This window comes from Phalacrocorax aristotelis, chromosome 2, assembly GCF_949628215.1.
Source record: "Phalacrocorax aristotelis chromosome 2, bGulAri2.1, whole genome shotgun sequence".
In the NCBI taxonomy this organism is placed as follows: Eukaryota; Metazoa; Chordata; class Aves; order Suliformes; family Phalacrocoracidae; genus Phalacrocorax; species Phalacrocorax aristotelis.
This window is the reverse complement of record NC_134277.1, coordinates 40,801,285-40,827,315: the sequence shown is the minus strand read 5'-3', so window position 1 is coordinate 40,827,315 and position 26,031 is coordinate 40,801,285. Positions and strand designations below refer to the sequence as shown.

The following is a 26,031-nucleotide window of genomic DNA, read 5'->3' as shown; positions in this document are numbered from 1 at the left end:
CCATTCCAAAATATCTTGAACCAGAATACACTGGTATCCCAAGAACTTCGTAGAGGAAAGGTGGTAGGTACGATACCTTAATAACAAAGTAAAAATTGCACTTCAGTATGAGTAAGTAGGTAAGTGTTAATCCTGTGGAGCTGATTTAGAAACTTCCATTAAAAATATCCCTGCATCCCTCTGTATAGGCTATGGAGTACCACATGATATTATTCAAATCTATCACATCTCATCAGAGAATGTGCAAGTCCCCCCCCTTCTATGTGTCTCCCCACTCTTTTCTGTTCCCCTATGCTCTACTGCCAGGTAACTCATTGACTCATATGCCATGTTGCCCAGCATATCTTTTTCTGCCATCACTACCACGATGGAGAGAGGAAAGAGATGCTCTAAGAGGAGATGCTTTTCAGCACAGCAATATCCTATCCTTGCCTCTCCTGCAAACTACCAGAGTTAAGAAGAGAGGGACTTAACTCACCAGCTCAGAGTGTCCATTTTACTGTGTGAACACTGACTGCCTCTGTTATGGCAGTAGTTTGAGTGGGTGACTTTTCCAACTTTAGTGTTCTCAATATTTTTTGTATGCAACAGCTAGTACAGTTTGCAGTGCATGTTTTATACAAAGTAATTTATGAGCTCCAGCACATCTACAGTTCAGCTTTGTTTACTCAGCTTTCCTGTCTCTCCTTTTATAGCTCCACTATCTTTCCTACTTAATGAAACTCCATTTCAAAATCCGTTAGTAATATTTGAGCTTTCATTGAGCAAAAGCAGAGAAGCTAAGCAATGCCTATTAGAGCCATGTGACATTCATTATCCTTATGTGTACTACTTACTTTTCGTCTGCTCTAATTTCCTTTTCCTATCTCCATCCAGATTAGAAAAGAAAACTGCATTTAAGGAGATAAATACTTCCCTGATGTAATACATTTACCAGGTTACATTTATGACAATTAGCAAAATACACAGGATTATCTAAAAACCCAGTTAAATCAGTGAAATACATTCTGCTTAAATGCAAAAAACTTCAGGGCAGATTAATAAATATTATCAGTCTGCAACTTACTTTTCCTCCACCTCCAATGTCATGGTCATACTAGTACAAGGTATTCAGCATTTGTCAGCAATCTCCTGGGAAAGTACTAACTGAGACAGTCTATTTATATAAATAAATATCCAATCTCTATAGTTAAAGTGGAAAAAAAACAACAAAACAAAACCCAAAACAAAATACTGTTTCTTCAACGTCTTAGTATGGACTGTTTCAGAAACAGCCAGTCTCAGTCCCTCCTGAGCAGTCTAGTCGTTATTTTCCTCCGTTGAATTCTGCTTTTTTCATTGGTCTGAGTTGAGCAATCCCAAAATGAGCAAATTTTGCATTCCCTTGATTAGTGTATTCTGAAATCTATTGTTAGAACTGTATTTACAAACCATGGTCCTTATTCCTCCTGGATTTTCAGAGCTCCTAATCCAACATGTAGATGTAATCACAGCTGTAAATATGATTTCTTAGTCTACTGAGAGATGTACTTTTGTCCCTTGGAAAAGAAAGTAAGAAATTTTCTTAAGCCAGGATGATCTCTTATATACATGTATGCATGTATGTATGGGTGCATACATATTTACACATATACAAATATATAAGTGAAAAACCATGTATTTATACACATCTTTTAATTTATCTCAGTTTTCCCCCTATAAGCTACTTAATCTTTTTGAAATTGTGTCTGATGTTTTGGCACCAGGAGGAGGCATAGCCCACATTCATCTGAACACAACCTTGTTTTCAAATGATGCTATTGTGCTTTTAAGGTCATTATTTTATTCTCTTAAAAAGCAGCTTCAAAGATGACATGAAATTTCCTGTAAGCAAAAGCACAGCAATACCAAAACAGACCACTGCACTAATAAAGAATGTTTTCTACTTTTTCAGTTTCAAGTAATAAGTGATAACAATATAAACAAAAATATCTTTGTGCAAGATATTTTCATTACCCTGATTATGGTGTCTCTGGCAGTGGCAGTCCCCCATAAACTGTCTGGAGTCTGCAGAATGGGAAGTCTCCCAGTGCTGGGAGAGGTGCTAGTCACAGCCTGATGCTTATTCATAAAGGTTTCAACAGACATTACATGGAGAAAGAGGGGATTCTGATGGTTAGTTGTCCACCTGCATTGCAAATCTCCATTTTAGAAACTGATATTTTATTTTCCATTTCTTTTTCCACAAGGTTGGAGAAGTTTTTTACTTAACAAGAATACACACGCCTCTATAGTTCTTGTCTATTACTTTAGTTTTATCTGTTAATATTCATCAGAACTTTTAAGCAAATTTGTGGATTTTCTATTGAGCCCATGCTTCAAGAACTTTAACCTGTGCTTGACATGCTGCCCACTCGCACCTTTCCGGAAAGAAGGGGCTAAAGCTGAGGCCTGAGAAGGGGTTGAGTCATGGACCTGGACTGATACCTCCATCCTGTCAGGTTTATGTTTTTTGTACAGAAGGGTTTTGAAACACACACTGAGGAGTTACATAACACTGTAGAGAGGATTAATCTTCCCAGCTCACCATTTGAATCCATATGAGCACGTTGTAAACAGACTCTGAGCCTGCCCACTGAAAAGAATTATAGTAACCCTGTCAGTTAGAAAGTAATAGATTTTAACCTTTTAATTACTTAACTGTTCTATAAAACCAGACTGCTTTTGCAATTCCCTATCCAAATCAGTGAGAGGGTTCAATAGACAGTGCTAACATGAGCCTCCTGCCGCTCTTCCAAAAAAACTACAGAGCTAATGCAAGAACTCATTTTAATTGTCAGCACAGGAGGTGTCAGTTAGTCTGCACCATGATCCAGCACATGGATTTGGGCATCATGAACAAAATAAGGAAATGTCAGTAGCAGAGAGGAAGGTAGTCATCAGGAGAAATGGTACTTTGTTCTTTCTTTTACCAAAGAACACCCTAACTCATGGTGAAGCATGGGGGCACAAGTCAGCTTTTAGCTAAAGCCAGACTTACAACTCATAAAAATGGAATATAGCCAATCAGCATCCTCAGTGTGGCCATAAAATTATGATAAAATTTGAAGAGTGACCAGTCTGATGTAGTTCAAGCATCCCACTGTGAAATAAATACCTATATCTCTTCCTAAAAATAGATGTGTAAGAAGTAGCATACTGAAATACATCTTAAAAAAAAAGTGCATAGGCATTACTAACAGCCATTGATATTAAGTGCAGCTGCAGGGTGCCTGTGTGGAAACACTAAATGGTAAGCATCTGTAAGCAATGAAGGGCCCATAACTTTGTAACAAAGCAATAAGCGGCAGGAAACTCATATACAGATTTATTTACTTATCAACAAATCTTTTCTCAGTGAATTATGCTTTTAATAAATCATACTGCTATTGAAAGAAGCTATTAGCCAATGTCACCATGAGTGCCATCAGAACAAAGTATCAGCGCTGTCAGTTAGTAAGCAGCAGTCTTACTGAAGTCTCATTAAATTACAGCAAAAGATCTCAGATGTTTTAGATCACATTGCACACAGGGGATTCTACTGCCTTTTTTTCCCTTCTAACTGAAGTTCTTCCCCTTGTTTCCTCTCCTCGCAGACTTTGTCTCACCACTTCACCTGAGACTTTCAAGAGTTTAAGCCAAGGCTCTCCGGAGGAGCAGAAATCTGCCCCATATTCCTCTTCCACTGCAGAAGCTGGGACTGTCTCTAAAAAGCCTACACACTTCAAAGCTACACATTACCTTTCATCAGAGGCCATGGGTCAATCAAATGAAGTGTTTGGAGAGAAAAGGAGCCAAAAGATCCCCTTTTCTGTGAAATAGAGGAAAATAAGGACATGCCTTCTGTATATAGCCACAACCATACTGCTTTTTAAGAGGAATACTTCCCCAAGATCAGTGAAATTTCCTAATGCCTACTGAGCTAGATGGAAGGCGGGCAAGAAAAAAGGAAAAAAAGGAGAAAAAATGGAAACGGGGGGGGAAAGGAAAAAAAGGGAAAAAAGAGAAAAAAGGGGGGGGGGAGGAAAAAAGTTTTAAAAGTGAAAAAAGGAAAAAGAAAATGGAAAAAAGAGAAAAGGAAAAAGGGAAAAGGAAGAGAGGAAAAAATAAAAGGGTAAAAGGAAAATTAAGAAAGGGAAAAGGAAAAGAAAAAAGGAAAAAAGAAAAGAGGCTGCTTTTACAGGGTTACAAATTATTGTTTATGGCTCATGTAATTGTGATTAGATATTACCATCAGATTAATTTTTCAGTGTTGCTTGCTTTTTTTATTCTCCTCCTCCTGTACTTTGTACTACAATTTAGACAATGTGAGCAAGCCAACCACAAAAGCTTTTTAGCTTTCTTATTTTTAGGCCACGTGTTTAAGGCAGAGCAGCAGTGGAGCAGCACTGAGGTCATGTTGCTATGAACTGTCCTGCCAAGCAACTTGTCAAGGGACTTCCTATACATTAGTAACCAGACACCACTAGAAAAATTGATGTCTCTGTGTGGAATTTTTTTTTTCAATTAGAAAATTCTAATAAATGCCTTTTTTCTAACTGCTGGGCTTAACATTTCCCAAAGACATTGCGGATTTCTGGAGATTGTTAAAGCAGGGAGCCAGTTCATATTAAAAAGGTAACATACAGCTCCCATGTTTCAAAATGCTACAGGATATTTTTAGACAGCCATCAAAAATAGATTTTTAAACTTCTTGTTGGAAATAAGGGATACCATTTCTGCAATGAGCAAAATAATTTCTGTAGAGAAGAAAACCTTTAAGAAAACCTAATTTTCTTTCATTTTAGAGGAAATTAATTTTCCTTAAATTTCTTTAAAATTAACTCTTCTATAATTTTAAATAAGATTAAACTCATAGTCTAAAAAAAAGCTTTCTTTTCTTGCTTAAAGCAAGTCACTCATTAACTGCAAATAATGTAATGGAGCCTTTGTTATCCTCTAGCCATATTACTCAGCTACAACCATGGCAGAGGCTATAGATGATGTCTTATGGCTTGAGGCTTATTTCCTTTGCCTGCGGCTGTCATTGCTGCTCATGTGAGAACACTGTTACACCTAGACTTTAAGTGGCCGTTTGCCTGATGGTATCCTGTAACTCAGTAAGAGGCCTGACCCTCCAGATAAGGATACAGAATTACTAGAACACATATTCTCCCACACTGATAAGAAGAGCCAAAATACCTTGATTTATTCATACTGACCCTTAAAATAAAAAAATTAAGAAAATAACTATATGATGCCTTCCTGACCTTAAAGGTTACTTACCAAAACTTTACCATCCAAGAACTACAAGGCACATGCCTAACACATACCTCAGAAAGTCTTTTTTTACACCTAGAACATGACAAAGTGTCCCTTGAGTCCCCATAGCCTATCACAGATGAAGCAAACTCTGCTTGCAGGCAAGTTCTAAGGCAACTTGTATTGGTGGTCCCAGAAACACCCACTTGCTCCAGTCATCTTACAGCAGGGACTTTTAAATGCCCCCAAAAGCCGTGGCAAGCAACCCTGTTGGTGGGGTGCACAGATACAATGGACACAACAGTGAAGCCTCTCAAACGCCCATAAGTCAGAAGTGGCCATCAGAGTTTACATAGTGTTTCACACAAGTTACACATACACAGAAAAATGCTGATTTCCTTTCAGTGAAGGAAGGTTGTAGGACTACTGCAGGTCTTAAGAGGGTGTGTGTAAGAACAGACCTATTTTTAAATACTACAAACTGATTTTTGATACATAGGAAATGAGTCTGATGTGATCATAAGGGAACCAAAGTATGACCTTCTCAGCAGCTGAAGATGGAGATCTTAGACTGGACTAAGTCAATGATTATAGGACTTATTGTAGCATCCTCTTAGGCTGTAACAGAAAAAGTCCATGCTGCTACTTTTTTGTACTTCAGTTTGGGGGGTTGTGAAGACTTCATTTAACTACATGTACTTGCTATTGATAAATTTCTGCAGTGGTCTGGCAGGAAGAAAAAGAAGGGTTTGTCTAAATGTAGTTCCTCAGCATAGTGTCCATCTGCTTTTAGCTTACTCTGAAAGAAAGGTCCAGGGAGTGAGTTCTTTTTCACAACTCACTTGAATTAAGAAAGGTTACTTTGCATTTCCAATGCAAACAACTTAATCTGTTGCAGATCTTTTAAAGATAGTGTAGAAATAGTAAGAAAAAAAAATTTTAAAAATCAGCTCCTAGGCTGTATCATTGTAAAACTTTCAGAAGAAGGCAACAATCATAAAATCCCTTGGTTTTTAATATTTTTCTTTTCTTTTGTATTTAAAAAACTAAAACAGCTCTGATGAATAAAAAGTTAGAAACTGACTGAGGAATCAAAATAAATACTGAAACTATGATGAAAATTGTATTTGGAGTGGGATTCTCGAAAGACATCTCTCTCTGAAGCTGCTGCTGCTGCTGCCACAGTTTGAATATTGCTCTGTGCTAACATGGCAGAAAATACCCTGGATGAGCAGGTACAGTCAGTTTATCCTATCCTAAGGATTCATTAAAATGCCTAAGGAGAACACAAATAGAGAAAAGCTCCTATCCACTTCTAGTCGTTCTAGGAGGATTGTTTTTGAGTTTGGTCAGAGTAAAACTGCTGAAGATCATCCTTCTGTTAAGATCCAAACCCAAATGACAAAGACAGTGAAATCCTGCATTTCATCCCACAGACAGGTAATCCTTACTCAGCTCCCTACCCAGCTCCTCGCACACCACTCTTACTGGCTGCAGTGTCAGCTTGGAGCAGTCTGGAACTTCCATGGAATTGCAGGTGGGTTGCTGGAGTTGCTTTAGTTATAATAATCATTCCTTTAACTAATAATTACTGAGAAAAAGTGTTATGTGAATTCTTAAATGGTGGTTAAGTAACTGTGAAAGACCCATATTCAAGCTTACTAAATTCAGATCAAAACTAGTAAGAGCTAGTGTCCCAAGCTTGAATCACTTCTTGTACAGAATGAAAAAAAATCTAATTTAGTCATAAAAACTAAATCAATTTTAAACTGAGTTTAAATCGAATTCAGAATATTGAAAAATGTGGCAATTAAGAAATTAACCCATCTTCAGTTTTGGAAGCTTGAATTTCTTTCCCAAAAGAGGGCATACGCATGGGAGTGGGGGATGTGGGGAGAGATTAATTAGAAATTTCTAGCTTCTATGTTTTAGATCAAATCCAGAGGAAGAAACCAAGAATAAGTTATTGTGTACTTATATCCATTTCCATCATAGTCATTTCATATCATAATGTTGTACTCATTACTAAGCTTTTAAGAAGTATGCTGAGGAATGTTTCAGTGTATTCTGTGAGCTCAGAATTACCCCTGAAGCTGAACTTCTGTTCCTGAAGTGTTCATTTGGTCTTGTAGCTAGGCCGACAGAGCGAGGCTGTACCTCTGAACAGTGTACTAGGTACCTCGCTTCACTCTGACACCCTAAAGTCCTAATGGGACACTGAAATGTAATCCTATGACAAACAGGCATTGCTAGCTACTTGTCTCCCACTGACCTGCGTTCCTGGGCCCAACTGACAATTATTTTCAGTATTGGGTAAACCTGAACATATCCATACAGTCATTTTGAGGCATTATTCCCAAAGGTCTTATGTCTTAAAATATTTTTAAAACATTGTTCTGCAATGAGCAGTTGTTATTTTTTTCTGCCAATATTGAATAAGCCTAACTGCTTCAGAGGTTCATTTTTTTCTTCTTAAAAAAAAAAAAAAGGCAAAAAAAGGAAAACAAACCCAAAACATTTAGCTAAAATGAATGTTTTACCAAATTTGGTGTCTGCAATTTGCAGCTCTGTTGAAAAAACAAGATTATTTTTTAAGATAAATTCTGCTTTTATTCAAGAACAGTCTCATGTTATTTTAATACCTATTCATTTCTGTTTCCCAGTGGTACAGAAATACATGAAAATCAAAAATATGATAGGCAGTCTGGGAAATTTATTCATACTGAGAAAATGTCTTGGAATAGCTTCCAGTCAAATTATACACAGGGGTGCATGTAGGATGGATTGTGGGAATTCTTTTATCCTAAACAATTTCTCTTTCCCTATTTATCAGTGGTTCAGTTACTTCACTGATAAGAAAATTGACCTGCAATTTCTTTCTGCCTGCATTAATCATGTCTGTTATAGGTTTGAAGCACCCCTTCATGGTGCAAAAGAATCACAATTTATCATTCAGGACCAAGACAGAGAAAGGAATATGTTAGGTTTACTTCTTTCATTTACATACATTGAAAACTCTTCTCACCGTGCCCACTCATCACTATACCATACTGGAGAAAAGCAGCTCTTATCCTTCCAGATTAAGATAATTTTTTTTCCCTATATTAAGGTATGGTTTACAAATTTGAAAGTACTTTCTTTGAATAACTTTCCCGAAACATGAGTTCAAGGAATGATGGGAGTCTCTTCTAAATGCCAAAAGACAGCAATGACAACAAACAACAAACATCCCCCCAAAAAATTTTACGTAGCCACTGTCTACCTTACGGTAAGTATTCATTTTTTAATTAATTAATTAGTTACATTAATTGTCATATATTTATTTAAAATCTATAACACTAATATAAACACAGTCTCAATGTGTACCCATCTGTCCGTGTTCAAATTTATTCTTGTAGGTTTATGTCTATCTTGTATGTCTATGTATAGACATACAAAATCATTACATAGAAATGCATGCTATGCATTATATGCATTAACAATAAGTTTCATTCTTTGGGACTAACAAAACAGGAAAGAAAAACTCACCGTTCTTCTTATAGAACATGATTTCTCCCTTGAATTCTACCTTTTCCTCCAATGATTTCTCAATTTGAAGAATCATCTGCTCATTTGTCTCAGCACCAAGTAAAAATTTACAGCTGCAGCTCTTCTGCATGACTTCAGTTCGTGCAAATCCAGCCAGCTCACAGAAGCCATCTGAGCAGTAAACAATAGGGAATCCCTTAGCCACCTGAGCATTTGCAAGAATGAAGTTACTATCTGTAGAAGAACAGAAAAGTAAAACATAAATTACAGTCTGAATTCTACATCATTTGACATAATACTTCCTTTAGCTTCACAGGAAGGCACAACTGGACATACATTTAAAAGCAAAGTCCCAACTGCCCGCAGACAGGAATGCAACCTCTGGTTTTATCCTAGTCATCTGAAATGAAATCAAGTCTAACAGTCCACAAAGCACCTTCATACGATGGTTCCTCATGACTCTGTACAGCTTGCTTCATTGCATCCTCAAGGAATAATTCACAATAACTGCCTCTGAGATAGATGCTAGCGCATTAAAGCAACCACTTGACCAAAGACTGGTGACAACCATGGAAGCTTTAGAGAAATTTCAAAGATGTTACATTATGCTGCCATTCAGACTGCTTTGCACTCCAAAGAGAGACAGCTATATCTTAAAAAACCCTAATCTCTCTATGCTCTCAATAAGCTGAAGTTGATCTTTCTTTTTTTTTTTTTTTTTGTGAGGGAAAAAGATTTAATCAAAAACCATTGTCAGCTTTCTTCTGGAGCCCCACCACAATTCTCCCATATGAAACAGGCACATCAAAGATTCACCATCCTGTTACACCTTAGTGCACTTTGTAATTTTTCAGGGTGTGTAAGATGCAGCTGTCAGGTATGATACAGTCAAGAATAGTGTGTTCACATGGACATCAATTAACAAAAAGTGATGTTCTAATTTGAGTTCAAATGTTTGGCAAAGCTTGCAGCCTAACAGCTCATTTTCGTCCCTTGCTGAAGTGTCTTTGAAGGTTTTGTGCCTTAGACTCTCATCTTCAGCTTATGTCAACGGCTCTAGCACATTACGGTCTTTTTAAATTATCATGGAGACCCTTTCCCGATAATGTATGAAGTTCTCCTACATTTTTTTTTGTGCCTGTGTTTCCTTATCTTAAAGTGAAAAAAAGAAGTTTTAAGGGAGGAATCTGCCTACATTTCACATTGAGGGAGGAAAGACTATTTTTCGCCTGTTGCTTATTAAAGAATGTTTACCTTACAGCTTGCTGGCGGGAGCTTAGGAGCAGTCTAGTCCCAAGACAGATACCTCTAATTTTTCAGAATTATGTGTATGTGAATTCATGTGTATGTATTAAGGGAAAATACTATTAACTAACCCAGAATCCCTTGATAAATATTCATAAATTTAAAGAGAAAAATGAACTATTTTAATGGAAAACTCAGGTTGATATGCCTAATCCCTATACAGGGATATATTATTCATGAACGGGTGTGGGAGGGAGAGAATTCATAAAGTAAAACAGAGGAAAAATAGGTCTGTTTCAGCCTTAACTGTCACAAGAGTTCTACATCCATGAAATTCCAACAACTTCAGCTACATTGCTCTTTATTTACCCAAGGGATAAAATACTACAGCTGATCCTGCTAAGATTTCAGTATTTTAAAGGCAATGCTGAGGCTTATTAAATGATCAATTTGCTCTTAAGACTTTGCTTCAGTTACTCACCTTGTGCTTAAATCTAATTAAAATCTTTCAATAAATGATTTTTATATTAAAACAAACTTCTCTCGTTTGCCAATAATGTGATTTAAAAAGGCATTCTGGTTCAGTGTGGTGCTTGATTTAGCCTGTCATTTTTATTTGCCTAACTGGGGAATAAGTATCATTACCATTCATGCTGGTCCCCTTGCCAACACAAAACTAAATCCCAACACTGCCAAAAGAATTAAAATCATATGCTTGCAGTGCAGTTTAACGATGGCATTACAGTGTAAGCCCTGCAGGTCATACATCCCAAATGCATCTGTAGCTATCAAATTAATTTACTCCTGGGTTTCTGATTGTTTAAGATAGACTTATGTGATGCAAAGACTTTTTTTTTTTTTTTAATTCTAATTGTTGTGAATTGCATGAAGCAGAATATGGAACACTGGAAGGACAGAAAGGGTAGGGAGCGTGCTCTTGGAGTGCAGAAGTGTTTGAATATCGTTATGAACAGAAATACACTGGAGCTTATCAAGCATATCACAATTTTATGAAAAATTTAAGATGGCCAAACTCTGCTGTCATTTACATCAAAATAAACCCAGAATACTTTCGGTTACTTTAACATTCACAGCAGAAAACAATTTACTTCTAAAAGCTCAATCCAGTGCCAGTTAGAATAAGAGGCAGTCTTTCTGTCAACATCAGAGGATATCTGATAAGTCTTGTAAGCCTAATTTTGCTGAACATTTTGAGTACAACAGTAGAGCATCAGCTCCAGGAAAATACAATCAGAATTATATTTTCTGATTTTCTTGAGCTTGAAATTCAACTCAAAAGACTGAAAGATGGGCTTGTAATCCCAAACTAGTAGATTAAGGGAAATATTTAAAGGATTTATTGAAAAAAGTCCTTGTAATATTTAAGGATCCAGTAAAATAATACTGTCCAATAATCATCTGTTTCATCAAATTCTTCAGTAATATTTATTAAATTATAATTAACATCTACCTACTACAGAAAACAAATTTTTCTTCAAACGTTTCTCAAAATATTCTGGTTCAAAATTTATTTACTTCAGTAATTTATTTTTGTAGCTTCGAATTTTATTATCACTTGCTATTCCTAGTGCACAAAAAGCGCCATAAAATATTTCAAAAAAACTAGAATTGAGGGTGAAGTTTATATCATTCAGGCTTCTGTGTGACACAAATAACAAACCCAGCATTTAATTCTATAATCTTCAGTGATAGCTAGCTAGATATTAAAACAAAGAGTAGGAAGAATGACATTTGATTTAGAATAATTTATTAGAAATCTATGGACTGGAAGACAGAATTTTTGCTTACCTTTGAACTTAAAGTAAGAAAGTTGCAATGAGTGATACAAACATACTGGTCTGAATATTTTGGTGTATGTTTATATGTAGATTGTGACACTTCCATAATAATAAAGAAGAAATTGAATTCCATATTGTTCTTTCAGCACATCAGCATGAATATTAAGTTATTTTATTCAGACTAGTTGGACTTGATGATCAGGAGACAGTACTAGGTAGTTTGTCTTTTTTTTTTTTAGGTAAGAAAATACATCCAAGCTAAATTCAAGACCTGTTGAGAATGATGCAGCCTTGAGCCTTTTACACTGTTTAGGAGTACCGGGCATGTGCAAAACAGAGTAAAACTGCTGCAAATGTGCATACTACTTGAAAGAACAGAAAGAAACCATGAGTAGCACTCTTCAGCTCAGAAATTGTTAAGTGTTTTAAGTCTGCGCAAAATAAATAAAAGTATTCAAATTGTGTACTTGTATATTAACTTTGGATAAAAATACCTGGTTGTGCGTTCAAGCCTGTGTGTGATGTGTAAAAGATGATTTTAAAGTGCCTCTGTTAAAGATGGGACAAAAAGCCTAGACACAAAAAAATCCAACAATGTTCACTAAGTTTTCCTTTAGCAGCAAGTCAGCAGAGAGGGATGAATATCATGGAGGTATTCCACAACTCTTCAGCACGATTTAAGAGCAGATTTGTTTCAACTATGCTTCTTTTCTTTTATGTTCATTTTCTGTGAAGATCAAATGACTTTCACATAAAAGTTCGAAGGAAGATTATTAGAAGCTTGCATGCCTGCATTTCCTTTGGAAGCAGGACACGCTGGAGTGGATAGGACATTGATCAACAGAAGACTTGCACGATTTCCAGAAACCTCTGCCTCATACATAGCACAAACTTGGAGACAAGTAAACAAGCTGAACCAGAACCACGCTAACTACACCTTCAATTAGAGGCTTACACCATGTTGCCCTGTTTCAATGGCCTGATACCCAAAAATTATAACCTAAAAACCAGAACAAATTTATAGCACATGCCATTAGATACAGAGAGGCAGGTTCATTAAACATCCCATGACAGAGTTTTAGAATTGACATCATTAAAGGCAAAGGCTATTATGCAATCCTCTGCTTCATAATTAATGCACACAATTTATCTGACTGTTTGTAATGAGACCATGTTACAATTAAACTCAGCACTCCCTTGATAAATCTTAGTGTCATCTTATTTAGCGAAAAATGACAAAAGGGTTTTTGCTTTAATACTGTAGCTATGTCTGCTATAAATCTCATTGTGCTTCCCCAGTCCTTGTAATGGTTCTTTTCAATCAAAGTCCAGATGGTTTCTGCAAGTCTTCATCTTTATCAGTGAAAATAACATCTATCCGACTTCTTATGCAACTGAGGATGGTCAACCACCATTCTAATTTTAAATATTGAATTATTTATGAATTAAAAAGAAAGGGAAAAAAACTACAGAAGAAAAGAAATGCTAGCAATCAAAGAAGCTGCATTAATTAAGGTAGTAACTCATAGTTACTCTATTGAATAGAGAACAGTCCATAATTCTTCTGGATGAAGGTTTTATTCTACAGTTCCTACATGGGCAACTTAACAAGAGAAGTCTCATTCCAAGTTCCTGGAAATTATTGTTTCAGAGAACAGTTAAGATTACCTAACTGAATTATTCAAATAGCATATGAAAACCTTTAGCTTTATGTTGGCACATTTAGATGCAAGTTTAATTAGAGTTTAATCTCATTTACCAACTACTATCCTTTGAGTCTGATTGAGACCAAAATTATCTTATAATGCATACACTTCCAATTAAAGTTCCTTTTGAAAATCTCAGTACATTTAACTGGGTCACTAATGTGAGTCTAAGATTCATCCAGATCTAGGTGAGTCAGAAAGACAGACAGTTGGTTATGCTAGTACCTCTTCCCACTCTTCACTAAAAAACAATATTGTATATTCCAGTGAATTTACAGTAGTACAGTCAAAGGTAGAACTATTGCATAATAAAATACAAGTATGGGCTGATGAACACTGTAAGATGTATAAATGATTTAACTGGCCAAGACATTTCAAATAAAGGCTAACATTACAAGGAAATATATCCATAAAATTGGGTAACAGTTACAAATTTGGAGTACAAAACAATACTCGAAGTACCTAGTTCTATGGACTCAGCTCAAGGGTGAGCCACCATAGCTCCCACTTAATCTGCATTGCCAAAATGAATTCCCTCTACGTAGAAAAGTTCTGAATTCAGCAGCTAAGAAATCAACCTTTCTCTTTGCATTTACAATAATATTTAGTCTGACAGTAAGAATGCTTTACTGTATTCAATATTTATAGCTACAAAAAGAGTTAATCTGTAATGCAGTTCAGTGTAGAGACATCCAAGCAAAACTTGGGCATCTGGATGCTAAATCATCTCCTAGTCTTACTGATAAACAGAGACCATAAGCCATTTAAGAGACTCAGTGTTTAACAATCTCGAACCCAGCTTTCAGTGCCATTAGTGCATCAGGTCAATACTAGAATAATGACTGCAGCTTTCTTCATTACCAATCAAAGCACCTATTCCTAGAACAAAGCAGATCAAAAAGCCAGACAGTTTCAGAGGGAAATAAAATCAAAAGCAAAACTAAAAATAACCCTCATGGTGAAATGGGCTCCTGCGATCCTAGAGAGGGGAAAAAAAAAATTGTTTCTCCATTGGAAATCTCTGTTTCTGTTCCTTTTCTAATTTCAGCCTCATTTGCATTTACCTGAACTCCAAAGTATAAGGACCAAAAAGGACTTTGTTCAAATAGTAGCAATGACATTACTGCTCATTTGTTGTCACAGAGCAAATAAACAATCAGTGCAATTGTAATGGGTGAATTATAGTAAAGGAGAGGAACTTTTAGAAGAGATGGCTTTGAAGTTCTTCAGAATTAAACTCCACTAGCAGAAGCAGACATCTACATCTTCTCCTCAGAAGGAAATATTAACTAGTCTAAGATACATCTTTTTACTATCTCCTTGATATTTACCTGGCATTACAAAATCACTTTACACGTACGTGATGTGCAAAAACAATTTTAATCCAATAGATGAAATTGAATCAAGGTTGCCACGAAATATTTCTTTTCCTACCCTTAAGCTGTGTTGATTTTGACAAAATGTAGTTTTTCAGTAAAAAACTATTACATTCTATTTGACCAACTTTATTTGTGTTATTGATTGTGCAGGGACTGCCAGCACACAGTGCTGACATAACTAAAAAAGCTATATTGCAGTTGTCAAACATTTACATGCTAGCGTGCATTTTTATATGCATTGAAATGCTGCAAGTGAAACAGCACTTGCCGATGGAAAACACAGACAAAAGAAGACATTAGCAGTGAAGAGACACGGCAACTTGTGAGTCGTCAGCACATTGCAACAACGCGCAGTGTCATCCAGAAGTTTCTCAATGGGAATTGAAGGTGCTTGTTTGCCTGGCAGAACTGAACCCTCTATCCCTCACAACAGAGTTCACCTGCAGTTTAGTGTTTTCTGCATGTGCCCACTGGAGAGCAGAGCGCACAGATTCCTGCCTCCAAAGGAAGCACGTTTTGCATTTTCTCCAATAAAATACATGGAAATTTCAAGTTTATCCAGTGGGCAGAAGGGCCGCTAGTGTAACCCAGCTATATTTAATTTGCTTTCTTTTCCAGACTGTTCTGTTGATTTAAAATACACTTGGAATGGCAGAAATGGAATTGCTGTAAGTCAAACTAGCACACTGAATTCTCATACACTCAAATCATATAGCCTAATGATTTAAAAGCCTGGGATCGTGACTTGGTTTCAAGCTTTCGAGTGGAGAAAAGTTTGCAGATTTACAGTCCTGAGTAGAAACATTATCAAAGACAAGAGCCACATCCTCCTCAGGCATTTACCAATGTGATCCTGCCCACACCTTCCTTTATCACTTGTCTGAAATAGGAATGGAGGGTTGAAAGCTGGTTTATTTACAGCTGTTTTAAGCACTATGTCACTACTCTCAGTTGATGCTCAGTTTACGGACATACCAGATTTTCACCATTGCGTATTTTGTGGTTTTAGCATCCTACACATGCCTTTACTAAATATCATGCCTGATGAACCTGTTTACAATACTATTGCGGTGGAGAGCCCTTTGGATATTTGTCCTCAATGTAGGTATTGCTACTGATTTTGCAATATATCCGAGCAGCCAGATGTTACAGAAGCTGCTAACAGAGCTAGTGGAAGAATACAGGAAATATATTAATGAGCTGTTATTCCTGCACACCTGAGGGGAAGAACATAAGCTAGACATTTTGAACCCAGTGTGAAATGCCTTTAAAAGACCATGCCCTTGCCTCTCTGAAATCTAAAGCTCCTTTCGTCTTATGAGACTATGTTGATTATGGAGTGGTAGATCAGGGACTTGGAAAGTATTCTCATGCCAGCTACACTGGAAATAAGGAACTGGATTTCTTTACAATGTGAAGATTTGGGGTTGAAGGACTATTTACCTACTATTGATAAAGTTTTATCATCACTTGAAATGAGTAGATTTTGTGGAAATTTTTTTCCCCTTTAGAAGTCACAGTAGAAAAAAAACCACTGTGGTACACTAGATTCTATACAGAAAAGAAAGTTATCAGTAAATAAATAAAGAAAATATTTTCAACACAGAAATGTAAAGGGATCTGAGCACAAAGAGAGTGGAAAAGCTTCATGGTCCTTCCCCTTGCTTCTAGTATGCAAGGCCAGTTGAATCTATTTACTGTCCACATGCTGAGCACACAGACCTTTCAGCCACTATTCATAAAAGGAATGGAGAATGAATTACACTTGCAGCCCTGGAAGTGACCATAGAAGAAACTGAGAACAGGCTAGGCCCTCTGGATGCTAGAGACTCCAGTGAGGCAGCAGTCATAAATGTACTAATATGCCTCTGGCAACAGTGGGACATCTCATGCCACTGTTTCTCACCTGAACAAAAGGATCTATCCTCAAAACACATCCAGACCCAGGTCTAGGTTTAATGTGAAGGCAAAAGGGACAGTAGTCATCCTTGCTTAGCACCATCTGCCTCGTGCAGCACTTGCACTCCACAGAGGGTGATGCAGCATCCTCAGGTTTTCACCCATCACTGTCACAGACACATCTGGTCCTGCACATAGTAATAGCACACAGCTTTTGCATATAATCTTCATTTCCACATACGAGATACCCAAACAACAATATCCATGACTTTCTCATGTTAAAACTACTGGCTGTTCAAATATCACGTTACTATTATGTTCTCTGAATAAGAGACAGTTTTCATTTAACACGAGTTCTATACTACCCTGAAGTTGCTACTCAAAGCAGCTCAAGATGCTTTTCATGTAAACTGGCTCATACACATTGTTTCTGGCCTATTCACTGTCACTTTAAGAATCCTTTACAACCCCCATAACAATTTCATGCCAGCTTGTCGTGATTTCTACTGTATTGATTTCTCTCTATAATTATTATACTTCATTATTAAAGTACCAGGACTCTATGGCTAAAAGTAACCATTTTGAGCCTTTGTAGTTTATATGCTCCTCCCTCAGTCCCTGAAATTAAAGGGTAATCTTGAGCTAATTTTAATGGGGAGAAGAAGCAGACTCCCATGTGCGAATTCCAGTGAAATGAGTTCTCTGTAAACTGCAAGTATTTCTGCATGAAGTTTTCTCTGAGAAGCAACACTAATCTAAAATGATGCACTAATTTAAAATGATGCTGTGGAAAAGAAAGTCTGTCCAAAGAATGTTGTTCTGACAAACTGATAGAAATTATGTCAAAAATATTTCAGAAAATGATGAACTGTGTCCAGGAAATGTCACTTGCAGAAAAGGTAGAGTTCTATACTGCACTATTTACCATAACCAAAAATTACACTGTGTATCCCAAACTCACCCTTTCCAAATCAAAACAATTCTACCAATCTCAATACCGGGCTCACTGACATTGTATTCTTGAGCAGGGCCTGTAAAAGCCCCATACTTTTGGGGTGGAAGAGAATTAGAGGGAGGTTACAAGTGAGAATGTAATTAAGTTATAGTATTTCAAGAAGGAAGTAAGTCTTAAAGGCACAGGAGCAGGCTGTCCCCATGTGCTATAAGATGAACCACTGGGGAGATCACCAGAGTGGCTGAACAGGGAGCTTTTGCCAGGACTCAGGAAAAAAGAGAGTTTCCCACTTTGGAAGAAAGGGTAGGCAACCCAGTAAGGGTACAGGGATCTTGTTAGATCTTGCAGAGAGAAAATTAGAAAGGCAAAACCCCAACTAGCACTAGAACTATTGCAAGGGTTAACAGAAAATGTTTTTACAAATACATTGACAACAAAAAGAAAGCCAAAGAGAATCTTCATCCTTTATTGGATGCAGGGGGCGAGGGGGGGAACACTGCCACCAAGGATGAGGAAAAGGCTGAGGTAATTAATGTCTTCTTTGCCTCAGTCTTTAATAGTCAGACCAGTTATCCCCAGGGTATTCAGCCCCCTGAGCTGGAAGACAGGGACGGAGAGCAGAACAAACCCCCCATAATGCAGGAGGAAGCAGTTTATGACCTGCTGCTCCACCGGGACACTCACAAGCCTCTGGGGCTGGGTGGACTCACCCGAGAGTATGGAGGGAGCTGGCAGAGGAGCTCGCCAAGTGACACTCCATCATTTACCAGCGGTCCTGGTTAGCAGGGGAGGTCCCAGATGACTGGAGGCTCACCAATGTGACGCCTATCTAAAAGAAGGGCCAGTCACAAAAGAAGAGGATCCAGGGAACTACAGGCCAGTCAGCCTGACCTTGGTACTGGGGAAGATTATGGAGCAGTTCATCTTGAGTGAGCTCACAAAGCATGTGCAGAACAAAGAGGGAATCAGACCCAGACAGCATCGCTTCATGAAAGGCAGGTCCTGCCTGACCAGCCTGGTCTCCTTCTACGACCAGGTGACCTGCCTAGTGGATGAGGGAAAGGCTGTGCCTGTTGTCTACCTGGACTTTAATAAAGCATTTGACACTCTCCCACAGCATCCTCCTAGAGAAGCTGGAGGCTCATGGCTTGGACAGGTGTACTCTTCACTGGGTACAAAACTGGCTGGATGGCCGAGCCCAGAGAGTTGTGGTGAATGGAGCTAAATCCAGTTGGTGACCAGTCACAAGTGGTGTTCCCCAGGGGTCAGTCTTGGGGACAGCTTTGTTTAATATCTTTATCAATGATCTGGATGAGGGGATTTAGTGTGCCCTCAGTAAGTTCGTAGATGACACCAGGTTGGGCAGGAGTGTTGATCTCCTTGAGGGTAGGAAGGCTTTACAGAGGGATCTGGACAGGCTGGATCGATGGGCCGTGGCCATCTCTATGAGCTTTAACAAGGCCAAGTGCCAGGTTCTGCACTTTGGTCACCACAACCCCATGCAACACTACAGGCTTGGGGAAGAGTGGCTGGAAAGCTGCCCAGCAGAAAACGACCTGGGTGTGTTGGTTGACAGCCAGCTGAATATGAGCCAGCAGTGTGCCCAGGTGGCCAAGGAGGCCAACAGCATCCTGGCTTGTATCAGGAACAGTGTGGCCAGCAGGAGTAGGGAAGTGATCATGCCCCTCTACTCAGCATTGGTGAGGCCGCATCTCAAATACTGTGTTCAGTTTTGGGCCCCTCACTACAAGAAAGACTTTGAGGTGCTGGAGCTTGTCCAGAGAAGGGCAATAAAGTTGGTGAATGGTCTGGAGACCAAGTCTTCTGAGGAGCAGCTGAGGGAACTGGGGTTTGTTCAACCTGGCGAAGAGGAGTCTGAGGGGAGACCTTATTTCTCTCTACAACTGCTTGAAAGGAGGTTGTAGTGTTGTGGGTGTTGGTCTCTTCTCCGAAGTTACTAGCAACAGGATGAGAGAAAATGGCTTCAAGCTGCACCAGGGAGGTTTAGATTAGATATTAGGAAAAATTTCTTCACAGAAAGAGTGGTCAGGGATTGGAATAGGCTGTCTAGAGAGGTGGTGGAATTACCATCCTTGAAGTATTTGAAAAACAAGTAGATGTGGCCCTTTGGGACATGGTTTAGGAGGCATGGCGGTACTGCATTGATGTTTGGACTTGATGATCTTAGAGGTCTTTTCCAACCTTAATGATTCTATGATTCAAAAGGAAACAAACCATCTTGTAGTGGGTTTGCCAGCTGAGAGTGATCTAGTGAAAAAATCCAGGGGGGAAAGCTGAAAACTGTGGAAGGGACAGTGGTGGTGTTGAAAAAACAAGCAGAATAAGCTTAGCAGAAAAGTAAAGCAGACGCCTCAAGCAGAGATTGGCTATTATTTCTTATAATGAAGCTACTATGGACCTCCTGAATGACTGGTATAGCTTAGAGTAGGAGCATCCAAGCTTAGATCTACTGGTTTATGTAAGGTATCCAAATAATCAAGGAAGAAGCTACTTGGGGAACCTGAAAGACTTGAAGCGAACATTGCCATGATGGTTTTCTGGAGAAAAATCCAGATTTTGGCTGAAGAAATGAATGTGATCTGGGAAATTCAAAGCATCTGGAACTTCCTTGCAGTAACTACTAACTGTACTGCAGTGAATCAGTGTCATTAGGGAACCAGGTAACTTTCCTGAATTTTTTTTTGGTCAAAACATACAAATTACATTTCATATTTTGACTAAATTCCTCTTACTGATCCAAAATAGTATCACATAAAAAACCATGTTGACGCTATACATGCAAGACAATGTCAACACCATTTTTGTTCCACATGAATTAAGTATAAAGATGCTGCAATCAAATGCCGGTGTTGTTATGAGAGGTAGTTTGAAGACTTGCCTTGTTTCTTCAAAGCCCAATCTAAAGAATGTGATGAAGAATGTCTTGAAGAAATGGCAGCAGTTGCTTGTATCTGTTGAAGTTTTCATGTGAGAGAGAATAATCTTATTCATTCAAGGAGTTTTGAACTAATTTGTAGAAAGCCATGTATTTACACTATGGATTGGTCCTCTATCTCATCAAGTAGAAGTGGCACTGAGGAAACGTAGAGAAAAATAATAAAAATACAGAAAAATGTTTTTAGCAAAACCTGTGCAAGGTTCTATAAATTAGACTTACTGAAAACACCAAAAGTAGAAGAAAACTATAAATTACAACGTGATTACGCTGCCACATTTCCTATGCAACCTGATGCTATAATTTTGGAAATTCCTTGCTGTTCTAAGTATTGTTTTGAATGTAAAAAATGATTCAGAGAGACTGTAAGTCAGCTGGAGAATTTAACCAGCAGCATCATATACACTAACAGAAATGCTTTTTTCCATTTCATAACCTTTTGCAATTCAGGTGGCAGCAATACTGAAGCAGTGTAAACCTCTCCTTTAGCCTACTGAACCTCAATATCAGGGTCAGGAGGCTTATCACAGGAATGGTGGAAAGTGACTTCTTCCAAGGGGTTACTCAGAATAAGGACTTATATTTATCATATGGGGACTAAACTTCTTCATGTCTAAGTCAGACTGAACACTGTCTTAAAGCACGGGAGCTGGATAATATCAGTAAACAATCCATGAAAGAATTCAGAAGAACCCTTCCATACTATGTATATGTAGGCAGGCTATAAATGTCGAGTAAATGAACCTGACCTTGCCCATGTCGTTCCTTCCTGCAGAAAAAAGGCAAAGAACATCTGTAGGTGAGATACTATAGAACTAATTCCTTAACTGGAAATTATTCTAAGGAAAGAGGAAAAATGTACAGGGTTTTGCTGCTCTTTTTGTTGGTTTTCTTTTTAGTCTAACAAAATAAGGTGCACGAAGTAGGAGTCTGACCTCATGGATTATACTCTAATGTAGGAAAATCACTTTATTTCAGACCTCCCTATATGTGTAAATCTGAGTAAAAAGGGTCATTACACCTATTGTGCACAACAGGATAAATTAACTTTCTTAAGTTACAATAGCAATAATGATAACCCTGAAAGATTTGGGTGAAAACTTCACAAAATCTACAATTGCTGATTAAAAATAACAAACAAAAAGTGTGAAACCTGGCCTGTTAAAACAAATACTTTCACACAAGCAGAGAAAACATATGTTATAGTGGATTTACATCAGAAATAGTAACAAAAGTTGTGAAGTACATTAGGTACCATAGTGCCTTAGTCTTAGTAATACTTACGGGACTGCTACTTGCAGCCCTGTAACCTTTACCTGCACTGTTGAGGCAGTGTTTTCAGAGCTTCTGTAGTATTATTTTTCCTTTATTCTCATCATATTCTTGTATTTATATTGTTGTTCTCACAGCCCTGCACCTGCAAGCCCAAATAGTAGTGGGCTTTCACAGGAAGTACCTATGACTGGTCTAAGAACAACCCCTTCATTCCCTTGTTTCCTTATCTCACTTCATAGATCTTAGTTTATTAGAGAGAACCAAGCCACTATGCATGATAATAATAATTTAAATATTCAATAAATATTAACACGTAATATGTGTACACACAAGCTTAACAAGATAATTCATGCATCCCAATCAGTGCTAATGCCGTTGTTTAATGGGAACAACTGGGGACGGGGGGAATGGGGATGGGGGGCGGGGACAGGGCAGGGAGAGGAGGTCCTGACAAAAGTATATAGCACTAGGGGGAAACAAGGTGAGAAAACATCTTCCTCTGCCACCCACAGCACTGGAGAAATGCCCAGAGCTCTTCTAGGGATCCTGTGACTGCTTCTCCCACCTGACCACTGGGGAGAGTTTTCCTTTTCCCTTTGCACTCTGTTGTTTCACCTCTCTCCAAAATCGGCTTTTCAGAGTCAGTGTATGCCATCAGCTGTGGGCCCCTCTATAAAACCTCTGCACCACAAACTTCTTACTCATTCCTTACTCTCATCCTCTGCTCTTGCCTATGCAGGCTTTCCCACTCCCTCATGCTTTTTGTGTCACCCAGCTGACCTCATCAACTAACCCAGTAAAGAAGTACTCTTTTTTTTTTTTTTTTTTTTTTTTTGGTCTAGACTTGGATTAAAGTCCTGCTGCATTAGCAGGCTGAATCCTGTGGTCAGATGAGAGCAGAACTTCAGTGCAAGGGACAGAGCAGCATGAAGGAGGAGGCAGAGGCACAGGATCTCTTCTTTTAGAGGTTGGCAAGTGGTAGGTCAGCTTGGCTAATTCTGTATGGTTACAAATGTAACTCACTTTGGGTAAAAGTGGTCTGAGGTAGGGAGCAATTAGGTAGGAGCAGTAAGGACACAATATTCCAGTAAAGGGTCTTCTTTTAACAAACATGTCAGAACCTGAATGCTGCTGCACTGTTTTCTATATTAATATGGACTCCTGTGTGGGAGTCACGTCAGTGGAAAACTGAGCAGCCACAGCAGGAGCCAAAAAGAAAATATGTTTCAGGGAAAAATGAAGTCTCTCATCAAGGCAGTCATCCAAGCACTAAATAACAAGCCAGCATCTGACACAGTAATAAATTGGGATCCACTCAGAAGAGGGATAAAAGTCTCCCAACCCGTTTAGAACATTCCCAGGCTTTACTTTTTTTTATTTTTCTCTTTCATAAGACTTTCAAATAGTTTTTAGCCTCAACTTAGATGGAAAGACCCTTCAGAGGGCTGCCTAAGAACTTCTCTTGTTACAGGAAAAGTTGATCAACCCTCTCTCTCTCAGGAGAGACAGATAATCCATTGTCTTAATTTCCCATTCTCTTAACAAAGCCTTGAATATTAAAGTAAGCAAGACTCACTTCTTTTCACTCCAGGAGACAGAAGAAATGGAGAGACAGAACTCTGAAGTTTGATTCCATTCCCGTTTCTAATTGCTATTTATTTCATTGCTCACTAGCTGGTGGTGCTGGCATAATTCTGACAGTATTAACTCCTTGCCCTTTCTTGGACCCTTATGTTCTAGGACATTTTATGAGAGTGTATATTTTTTAAAAATAGCACTAAACTGCCTAAATCATGAACCAAAATGTAACTTAAGACACAATAAAGACGTGGAGAGAGGGAAAAAAAAAAAAGAAAAAAAAAAGAGGAATTCAAGAAAGACAGTTGCTATCAATATAATTATCTTGCCATTTCTAGAGGATGCTGTGGGATACAGCTGTCTGCACAGGTCAGATGATTAGCCTCTTTTCTTTTCTTTCTCACTCTACTTCATTAAAGAAATTCTAAAGGGAAAATTACATCAACAGTGCTCTGTAAATATTACTAAAATATTTTTAGTATCAATATCATTGTAAGAGGTATTTTTTCAAAAATATCTTGAAGTTTATTTTTCAATATATAAAAATGTTCAGTTGATTATAATTCTTCAAAATTAATTGGAGTATTGTCATAAGACTATGTTTTGGGTTTTGCAAACTTGTGCAAGAGCAGTAATTCCCCACCAGCTAATCCACTGTATGTCAAAGGGTTCTTCAGAACCAGAAAATATATTGGTTATTTCTCTGTAAATACTACTAACTAGCTTTTAATTAACATTTAAATTTGCTTTTAAAAATACCTTGTTTATATAACCTCTGCTTCAGAAGGACATGTCTTCAAAAAAACTAGTCAGATAATAAAACATGCATGAAATGCAACAACTTAAACTGATATATCAAAATTTCAAATAACAGGATTTTCATTAAGTATTTTTTTGCTTTATAAAAAAGAAACGGAAAGTAATAATGATAAGCTATTTCTTTTTACCATTTCATATGACACAGTAATGAAAATGTAAAACACCACAGAGGGGAAAAAATCAATTAAGAAAAGAAATAAAGAAAACTATTTCCCAAAGCTTTTGTTCTTCTAAGGATATAGCCTCAGTAATGGAATAAACAACATTTTTGCAGCATGCAAGAAAAGCAAATACGCTTGGACCTCTGGAAAGTAATACAATGGTGATATTTCAGGAACGTATTTTCAATTTGGCTTTTTTTTCCCCTGCAGTTTTCATAAATGAGCAGATCGGTAAAGTATGAACGGCATTTAGAGGAACAAAATTCTGTAGGCCCTACATTTCCTTCTTCAGAAGCACTCTCGGCAATTTCTTTCAGGTAGAGAGGTCATCCAGGTCCTCTGCTTTAAACAACTGAGAAGCTTATTTCTCATCCATTTATCCACCTGTTTTGGCCTCCACCGCCGCTGTACTCCCCAGAACTGTCACTATTTCTTTGGGCAGTCTGAATCCCTAGGAAAGGGGCTTTATATTGATTTTTATGGCAGTCGTTTCTAAATGGATTTAGGAATTCGGAACTAATTAGAGTGGAACAGAAAAAACATTTGCCTCAAACTTTAATTAAGCAAGGATCTGAGATTCATGTACTCTTGATCTTCAGTCTACTGTACTAAAAGGTTATAAGACACAAATGTTAGACATGTTGACCCCTGCCTTCGCAGCATTTAACAACTAATCTTCTTCCTGAACAATTTTGTCTTCCTTTTAGGCTTTCCTAGAAAAGAGTGAGTAGTCTTTTTCAGAGTTTGGGCTCCTTGATCTTATCTCAGTCTTCAAAAGATATGACAAAAACATAATCTGCTACCAGCTATATGCCCACAGTAGAAAACTGAATAACCTAGTAATCATCTGTACAAATTTCAGCTTTCACAAGAGGTGAAGGAAGCTATACAACATACACATCTAATATCTTCTTTTGTAAAGAGTGGTAACCTTAAGGATTTAATTTAGAAATATATTCCTACACCATATTTTTGATTAAAATCCAGCAACGTTCAAATTTTTCAACATATTTTGTATGCAATAATCTAAATGTTTAACTTTTATTAATTAGTTGTTGCTCCATTTCTTACTAAAATGCCAGACATTTTCAGGCACTGTTTTTAGTTATGCTGTTTCACACTTGAAGAAGTAGGAGCTGATGTTAATTGAGCTAGTCCTGTTCAGCTGGTAAAACTAATGACTAAATCTTACTTCTCTTTCTGTAATTGAAACCAAATTAGAAGAGGCAAATGACCTTTTTTATTATTTCCAAACCCAGCATTATTTGTTTCCAAAAAACAAATCTTAAAAAAAAAAGAATCGGTGTCTGGCTAAACACTGGTGTTGTTACATGGGCACGTATGCGAGATATTTATTGATCGTGACAAGATATTTCTGTAACTGAGATGTTTCATTTCCTAAAGGATTTTTTCTGTGCAAAATGACAAGTAAGCAGAAAACACATTCATAACAAGATTAATATGCAATCTAT

General features: G+C 37.7%; 1 protein-coding gene across 1 annotated transcript in view; it reads right to left on the bottom strand.

Moving 5' to 3' along the window:
• KCNH8 (potassium voltage-gated channel subfamily H member 8) overlaps positions 1–26,031 on the bottom strand; it is a 207,724-nt gene that overhangs the window by 129,555 nt on the left and 52,138 nt on the right. Inside the window, exon 4 of the mRNA XM_075085701.1 lies at positions 8,788–9,021. Within this exon, the coding sequence (XP_074941802.1) occupies positions 8,788–9,021 (234 nt within the window). The remainder of the gene's footprint in view (positions 1–8,787; positions 9,022–26,031) is intronic.